The sequence below is a fragment of the Sparus aurata genome, chromosome 21 (genome assembly GCF_900880675.1).
Source record: "Sparus aurata chromosome 21, fSpaAur1.1, whole genome shotgun sequence".
Classification (NCBI taxonomy): Eukaryota; Metazoa; Chordata; class Actinopteri; order Spariformes; family Sparidae; genus Sparus; species Sparus aurata.
The window spans coordinates 25428591-25437822 of record NC_044207.1 but is presented as its reverse complement, the minus strand read 5'-3'; the positions used below and the strand labels follow the sequence as shown (position 1 = coordinate 25437822).

Genomic DNA, 9232 nt, shown 5'->3' with positions numbered 1-9232 from the left:
GGCCGTCGGACGTCTGAGCCATTGGATCCTCTGATCGGTTGTGTGCCAGCTGAATGGCCGTTCTGATTGGCGTTGTGCTGGCGAATCAGCGCGGTGTGTGGGAGGGACGGAATACTGTGCGCGCTTTGTTTTTCTATGCACTCCGTTCCGTCATTCCCCGTTTTCATGTTTTGCAGTAGTGGCACCAGACTAGTTGTTACGTCCGTTCAGGACGAATTAATTTGTGTAAGTTTGGTAATGCCTCGCTGCATGTTTAGTATGCAGTTGTTTTTTATCGGAAATAGTTAAGTTTCGTTTTGATCGAAAGTAAAGAGAGTTGCGTGCATAAGGTTCTCGTTTACAACTCACAACACAAGCGCCACCCGCTCATTGCATCTCGCGCAAGCGCAGAACGTACACGCTACTGTGGCGTAGGCAGCATGTCGAAGCGGTGTGTTCAATGCAACTTTTCTGCCGAACGGGTCAGACAAGAGGCAACGGAGTGGTCGGAGAGTGGTCGGATAAGGCAGTTGGACGTCTGGGCGGTGTGTGGGGGCCTTAAGGGGCAGGATGTAGCCAATCAGAGGCAGAATAGGGCGGGTTATGCCGAGCAAGGTAGTGTGATCTAAAATAACGCCACTACAGCTGGTAGCCATGACTGCAGAACAGCCATATATATATATATATATATATATGGCTGTTACATAGTGATGCACATAAGTTACAGAACTCCAAACCAGGTGTTCCAGGCGGTGCGTGAGTATTAAAAAATGCTACATAACACCATAAATGAAGCAACCCCCGCAAAAAAATACATAATATGACCTCTTTAGGTGCTACAAGAGGAAATATAAAGTTATGATATCCATTTATTTGAGCAGACATAAAGATAAGTTTCTATAAAGCAAAGTGAATTCTCCTCAGACATCCTGAAGAAAAGACATTTTCTTTAGTGAAGGTCCTTCACTGGTGCAGTTCCGCCTCTGGCCTGTTGGGGTCAGTCTTGGACCTTTGCCGCTCGGAGTCCCCTGCCACCACACACACACACGCACACACACCTTCACACACAAACCCGGATGGATGACTTCACCGTTCTGCCTGGGTTTCCTTTATGATCCCGGGATCTCCCACTTCCCTCACCAGACATCAGCCAGCAACACAAGCGAACACAGCTCCCTCTCTCTCTCTGTCTCTCTCTCTCCTCCGTCTCTCTCTGCAGCTGCAGCACATCCAGAGACCACAGAGAGACCCACGACAACAACAACAACAACAACAAGAACCACAACGAGCCTGGCTTCAGACGCTGCTGCTTGCACCTGGATCCACATCGAGCCAACAGAAGGATCCGGAGCAGGAGAGACGCGCTGATCAAAAACCCTCAAAAAAAAAAAAAAACCCGGGATCTTACAGCTGTGTTAAAAGCTGAGACTTTTTGAAATCGACTTTTTTTGTTGTTGTTGGCATTTTGAAATTTGGTGATCCTTCTTCTCCGTCGTGCCACAATGTCCGAGGTGCTGCCATACAACGAGGGGAAGATGAGCGGCTACGGGGCGGACAGCGAGGTCAGCCAGATGTCCTTTAGCTGCGGACTGCAGGACACAAGCGCCTTTTTCGCCTCGTCGCAGGCGAAAAGACCCCCAAAGCTCGGACAGATCGGCCGAGCCAAGAGAGGTAAATGCTGGGTTTAAAAAAAAAAAAAAAAAAAAACAAGACAGGGGGACTGAGTGGCACTGTGGCTGAGAGAGAGAGAGAGAGGGCAGAATTACGCATGCAGGATTTACGGATTTATTATTAATATCTCTTTTTAATTCTATGCGCACTGAGCGCATTCTTCTTTATTAGATGATTTATCTTCAAACAATAAGGTTAAAATAGAGGATAAAAAACGTGGCTCGCCGCCATTACCCAGAGTGGTCGAGGATTTGCTTTTATTTATTTATTTATTTATATATTTATTAATACACGTATTTATTCACCTGCACTACAATCTCTCTCTCTCTCTCTCTCTCTCTCTCTCTCTCTCTCGCTTGCTTTGGTTATTTTGGTGCGCCATGCCCTCCTCTCCACTACAGGCCATAAATAAAAAAACCAACCCTATAATAAAGAAAATAAAACACAATGACCTCACTGTTGACTGAGATGTTGATCTCTAAACATCCTCTCCCCCTTCTCTTTCTCCCCCCTTCTCTCTCTCTCTCTCTCTCCCCCACAGTGGTCATCGAGGACGACCGAATAGACGAGGTCCTGAAGGGGATGACAGACAAGTCTTCACCCGGCGTCTAAAAGCCGCCCCCCCTCCACCTCCCACCTTACCAACCCTGAACGATGCCTTGCGAGACTTTTTTAATTTTTGATCACCAATTCGAAAGCACTTGTCGGGGCTGTGCATGTTCGAGGATTTTTTTTGTGCGCGGAGAGGAAAGAGAGAGGAGACAAAAAAATCGACGGCACGGAGAGAAAAAAAACAGAAGCGAGGACGGGATGACTGGAGAGTGAAGAGGGATGGAAAGAAGCGAAGAGAGTGAAAAAGAAAGGGCATAAAAGGACGGAGCGAAAAAAGGGAGAAGATGGCTTTTAAAAAAGGGGAGAAATGAAGGGATAGAGAGGAAGGAAGAAGGGAAGAAAGAGAGAGAGGGACTCTGGAAGAGACCAAGATTTATCACGGGATTTGCTGGCAATTCTCCAAATGAATCCCGATTTTAAAAACGACTGCTGCGCCAGCACGACGTTGAGATGGCGGACACACACACAAAACACACACACACACACACACACACACACACAGATATACACGCGCGCACACACACATTGCTCTGTATCTCAACCTCTGCTGACTTTAAAATGATGGATGAACTCGTCATTAACTTCACGACCATCATCTTCTTCTTCTTCTTGTTCTTCTTCTAGTTCTTGTTCTTCTTTTTTTTTTTGTTTTCCTTTCCAAAAGCGCTGTAAGCAACACAAATACTGCAACTGGAGGCTGAAGCTTAAAAACAAAATCCCAGCCCTATTTCAATAAGTTGTACAGTAGGTAGGCTAAGCTCTCAGAGACACCACCACCTCCTCCCCCCCTCCTCCCCTTCTTCCTCCCCCCCTCCTCCCCTTCTTCCTCCTTTCAGGCTTTGCTTTGTTGATTCAGTCAGCGACGGTGCATTCAAGGGGAGCTGTCCTTTTCAGCACTGGTCCAATGCATTCCTGTTGCTGCTAAACGCTTTGTTTTTTGTTTTTTTTTTTCTAAAAAAAAAAGAAGAAACAAAAAGACACAGACCAACCAAACTCTCGAGTCTGCTTCATAGAGGAGACCCATTGTATGTAAAACAAAAAAAAAAAAAGAAAAAAAGAAACATATTATCCGAGGATGGTGCAATGTTAATATTTTCTGTAGTAGAGCCCCGTTTGTTGGTTTGGTTGTTTTTTGGCCCTTAAAGAGCACTAAAGGCCACACAGTTTCAAACTGAACCACAGGCTACAGACTTCTTCTTCTTCTTGCTTCACCCATCAGTGGTTAACGGTGCAGGTTGGCACCCTTCATGTAGCTGATTTCACACAGCAGGCACATATCTTTATATTTTTCTTTCCCCCCCTCTTTTTTTTTGATTTAATCAGATATCTACAGAGGCCAGCAGAGAGAGAGAGAGAGAAGACGTGGAGATTATAAGTAAATGTTTAAAACACAATATAGTCATGTAATTTGATGGGGGAATGATTATTTAAAATATATATATATATATATAAGATAATCTTTAATTAATCGAGCAAAATGTCTTTTTTTTCTTTGGTGTTCGGTCCCTCTTATGAGTTGATTTTTCTCCATCTACTTTGCATGAACTCTCACTCCGGTGCCAACACAGGTGCCACACTACTCTTAACCCTGGCACGCTTCTTTTTAAAACAAACAAACAAAAAAAAAAGTCATATTTGTATTTTTATATCTAAATATTTGTTATTTAAAAATGATATGCTAGTCTATCGTCTTACAGTTCATCAACAGAGATATTTCTACTACTTCAGAGCGGATGTTGGGAATGAGACGAGGCTTCACGCGGGCAGAGGCGGATCTAAGAGATTTTTTCGGTCTGGACTGGTCTCGTTCTATATCAGACGTCGGACGTTTTTTAAAGACTAACTGAATGTGTCTGGGGTTTTTTGCACACATCAATGTTAAACTATTATTAAGAAAAATCGTATACTGTGACTTGAGCTTCGTTGATGAAATTTGTTAGAAAAATGGCAGTTTTAGAGTATATTGCACTGTTTACGAGTATCCTCAAATAACAAGTTGTTATTTGACCGACTTTGGACATTACAGTTTTTTGTTTTGTTTTGTTTTTTTTCCTGTTTTGTTTTGTTTGTTCGTTTGTTTGTTTGTTTTTTAATTCTGTTCATTTTGTACCATTATTTTAAAGAAAACTGGATATGGTTTGTTGTGCATGAAACCTTAATATTTTCAATAATGAAACATCGTTTTATGAAGCAAAAAAGCAACAAAAATGTCATGACATTCTAAGAATGAGTCATTGTATATTATGATGCCATTTTCACTGTATTTGGTGAATTAATAAATGGTGATAGAAAACGTTAATGTTGATTCTCTGGTATGGCTTTTTGTCCCAGGACTTTTTTTTGTTTTGTTCACTCATCAGTCAGATAAAGCAACACAGAGTCAAGGTCACACCATAGAGGAGGTCTTTTTAAGAAGCGGGACAAAACGCCCGCAGCATCGGAAAGTCTTCTACATTTCTTACAGCCTTTGGAATCAGTAGCCATTACCTCAGTGACAGTAAATACTGATCCTTGATTAAAGAGCGAGGGAAGGAACAGTGATCCATCTGTTAGGCTGTTAAACAGCTCTGTGCCGGCCTACACCAGCGAATCCATTAAACCACAGACCCCGGGGGAGCCTCGGCTGGCCACATGATTATCTATCAAAGTCTGCATGTACAGTGTCCTCATACAGTAGCTCTCACACAAAGGCTACAGTCAGGCGAACGCTCGCTTGAACAAAGAGTCCAGAAGTCAACTTGTTTTGTGGTTTGTACAGTGTTTTTGTCCAACGCAGCCCCACCACTCCGGGTTCAGGCACCGCTGCACTCTAACATCTCGATAAAGGTTCGACTTTATAGAACAGAAATAGAAAATAGACGGTGTCTTTATTCTTGGCTGTCAAACGACAGTCGTTTGCAGGAGGGGTGTCATCGTGACATTCACGATAAACATGATCTTAGAAACTAAATATTGATATCGCGTTAATAATACACATATAATAATAATAATGCTGTTGTGGGAATAATCCAGTAAAAGTTAGGCCATGTGCATCTTTTGTTCATGAGTTCATCTGGTTGCCTTTTCACGAGTAATTGAGTGTAAATGTCCCTTATTACCACCAACAATTATTACTGTTTTGAGGGTAATTTATCTGCCAAAAAGGAAACAAAACACACAGTATATTTCTATAGACATCGCAACAATATCGTCACCGTAAATTTGTTCGGCCACGATAATCGTGACGTGAAAAACTGACATTGTGAGTTACAGTTAGAGAAACTGGACATTGTAAGTGTTTATCCAGTACTTTTTAGTCCGCTTGTTGCTATGTGTGCACATAATCTCAATCCCATTTGTTAGAAATGTGTTACAGAGGATTCAGGATGGTGAAATACTTCCTGACAGTGCTGTCAAACCAACAAATCTAAAGTCAGTTGGTCTCTGTGACAGTTAATATCTTGACATCAGCATCAACGCCATCTCTAATCATGTTTGTGTGCTTATTTCTCACCTAAACACAGATATGTGGACACGTGTTTTTCATGAAAGACTTAAAAAACAATCTGTCAATGAAGATCCATCTCCTCTTATTACAATTTCCTCCCCAAAACTGCAGTTTTAAGGGAGCTTGAAGTTTCTCCAGCTGAGAATATGACGTCACCAGATCTGTGAAATCAGGGGAAACTGTCATGTGAGAGAGAAGGTGGCGAATAACGTACCTCAGTGTTTGCCAACAGAGTCAGTCAGGAAATTGTGTCAGCCGATATCTCCCTTCTCCCGCCCGAGGTAGACAAACCTGAACATCGACAACAAATCAATGCAAATTAATTTCCTTGTAATCACACTGTAGTGTGTTTTCCTGGATATCGTGCTGCAGATACGACAGATTTTCACTCTCATTTGTTTATCTTTTGGGGGGGAAAAAAACCCATCCACGGCGTCAGGACGCGTCTATAAAAAGCTCCATGTCAACAAAACATGGCCACTGATCCTTATATTACTCTGAATTGCACTTCACTCTAATAACAGAACATCAACAAAGCGTCGCCAGTGCAGCCGACCACATTCCCATCAGTGAGTTTATTGACTGTCCCGATAACATCAGCGCTGCACTGAATGGACACATAGTGCTATCGATTATGTTGTTGTTGTGGATGTCGTGTGTGTGTGTGTGTGGGTGTGTGTGTGTCTGTCTGAGGCCACGGACAATTACACTTTTCACAGTAATGTGCAGCCCTGGAAAGCCGGAACCGGACAGACATATTTGGTCAAATATTGACTTGTGTCAGCTCTGCTCCACGCCTCCCTGCCTGTCATGAGTGTGTGTGTGTGTGTGTGTGTGTGTGTGTGTGTGGACATTGACAGTAATTCATTCCAATTCTACAACCACTAGTGCTGCAGTACTGGCTCTCTGGTAATAACCTTTCGTGAAGTCATTTTTAATGCTAGAATTTTTCTTTTCTGGGTCAGGGATCAAGGAATTTATCCTTCATTTGGTGACATATTACTTACATGTTACTGCCAACATACTGTATTCTGAAATAAAGCCGGACTGATGTTAGCTTATCACAAATATATATTGTATCTTGTGTATGTTGTATAGAAATTGCAGCTTGGAATAAAAAAAATGTCCCTTCGTCCTTCATTCTAACTTGCAGAGTGCTAACTGCATTTACTGATTCTCATTGACAATTACATTTAAGTCAAGGCTGAATTTAGGATCATCAAAACAATATTTACCAAAGTGACCTTGAAAAAAGGTCAGTTAGCCACAATTACAGCTCTTCTAAACGGTTTTCCTTCTCTCAAAGACTCTCCTCCCCATCCAGATTAATTTCACAAAAAACAGATCTTTAACTTGATAACTGTAAATATGATGCTACAGCCAGCAGGCAGTTAGCATAGTTTAGCCCTAAGCTTGGAAACAGCTAGCCTAGCACTGCCCACAGCGCTACAGCTCACTACTGAACGACTATTTATACGTTTGTTTACTGTGTGACAATCCAAAGACTGAGAAGGTTGTGCTTTCAGACAAGTTTTTGGGCGTTGCTTTAATACTGTCAACCCAAGCCTACTTTTGTCAGCTGTTTCCTCTTATTTTCATGCTAAGCTAAGCTCGGCTAACTAGCTTGCCTCAGACCGCAAGGAAGAGTTATTCCTGAAATGTAAAAAAACAATTCTTTGAGGGCTCTATCCATCCAGGGCCTATCACTTTCGATGCACATTCAGTGTCTGTAAAGCAGCCCCACGTGAAGCAGGGCAGACATCCAAGGATGCGTTTTTACTTTACAGGTTTAATTGGAGTGGAGAGAAACAAACATCACAAGCTAAAAACGGATGCCGAATTAAATGAAAAACAAACAGAAAGTGTCTTCTGAAGGTGTCGGGCCACCAAAGGCCTCCAGCAGCTTTACGCTCCTATGCACATAAAAAGTCTACTTCAGGTTCAAAATCTCCTATCGGTCATCTGGTGGAGCTGACACCATCTTTATTTCATGTCCCATGTATAAGCATCTGCATTTGTTATGATTATTCACTCGTATCCCTTCAAGTGCTGATGTAGGACGTCTGAAAACATCTCATGCAACAACAACCGATGAGCTCCCGCCCTCTGATGGGACATAAACTCAGTCATCATTTTTCAAGGTCACAGGTCAGTGAACTGTTACCAGAGCTGTGTACGTAACCCGTGGTCTACACGGCTCCCGTGTCCCGACCTGTGGCAGATGGGCTCGAGGTGCAGGCCGCACTGGGGGTCAACGCAGACGTGCTGCAGATGCCTCGCTAATGAACAGCCGTAGCGCAAAGACTGGATGGAAAACACGCATATCAGACGTCTGAGCGCAAAACAAACAAAATGCTTAAGCAGCAGCAGCAGCAGCAGAGACAGAGCACCGTAAAGTGCCATTGTGCTGTTCCCTTTGCTGTTATCTCTCAAACACACACACGCACACACACACACACACACACACACACACACACACACACACACACAGGCAGCTAAGAGCAACTGTCAGCTCGAGGTTCAAACTGAGCGTGTGCAGTGAGGACAGAGAGCTTTGATCTGATTCCACTTTCGTCCCATCCTGAGTGGACTTCCATTAATATTCCTCCTCCAGTTACATAAGCCTGCCATACAGTATATTATGCCATTATGGAGCCCCAAGGGAGATGGGCAGATATACCGCGCCGTTGAAAGCCGCGGCAGTGCTTTCTCCTCGTCCTCGGTAACATCTCATGCAGAAGGGTTTCCACTGACACGTATAACTGGTGATCCCCCCCGACATCCTACCTCCACTGGTCTCCAGCAACGTGGCTGTCTGTGCTGTGGGCTAAAGGACGTCCTAGTTTTTATCACAGCTTTGGTCTTTCTTTCATAGTTTAGACAGATTAAGATAAGTTTAGATAAAGTTTCACTCAGAAAATTAAATGCTGAGATCTGGGGATGTGCCAACACATGACAGTTATTTTCCAAACTCAACCTTGAATCATTTGAATGCACACAGTACAGAGTGCAACAACATCACAACAAAGAAGTAACGGGAAGTTGGCAACCCTAAAATGCTGCTAATAAAACCTCATTACATAAGAAAACTGTGCAAAACTAAATACGGTAGTTTAAAGTTGATCGAGGAAGTTGGGCTTTAAAGTGTAAAGGCAAGTTTGACCGCATTACTACTGGTAAGCTAATCTTTTAGCATGCAGAGCTTCAAGTACAGCTGTGCTCTCTTCCTCGCTAACTGCTTCATGTGTAGACAAGCTAACAAGGCTACCAAAAATCAGCCTACAGATGATGTCATTTGTTCACATACTGTGTTGCATTATGGCAGTGACGGACTCTGGATGTTTGAAGGGTAGGGGCGAGAAAAATAAAAAAAGGGCACCTGATGGGCACCCAAGAGGGCACTTTATTATGCTTTATCTACCATAGGGGAATCTGAGAGGGCACTGTAGCTGCGTTTCTTTTCTAAAATACATCATCTTTAAA

The 9232-nt window shown here is 43.0% G+C and overlaps 1 protein-coding gene across 1 annotated transcript; it reads left to right on the top strand.

The window, feature by feature from the left end:
• The first annotated feature begins 1056 nt into the window (after positions 1-1056).
• camk2n2a (calcium/calmodulin-dependent protein kinase II inhibitor 2a) lies at positions 1057-4561 on the top strand. The gene is made up of 2 exons (XM_030403710.1): positions 1057-1650; positions 2192-4561. The coding sequence occupies exons 1-2, from the start codon at positions 1482-1484 to the stop codon at positions 2260-2262; spliced, it is 240 nt and encodes a 79-aa protein (XP_030259570.1). The 5' UTR covers positions 1057-1481; the 3' UTR covers positions 2263-4561.
• Positions 4562-9232: the final 4671 nt, after the last annotated feature.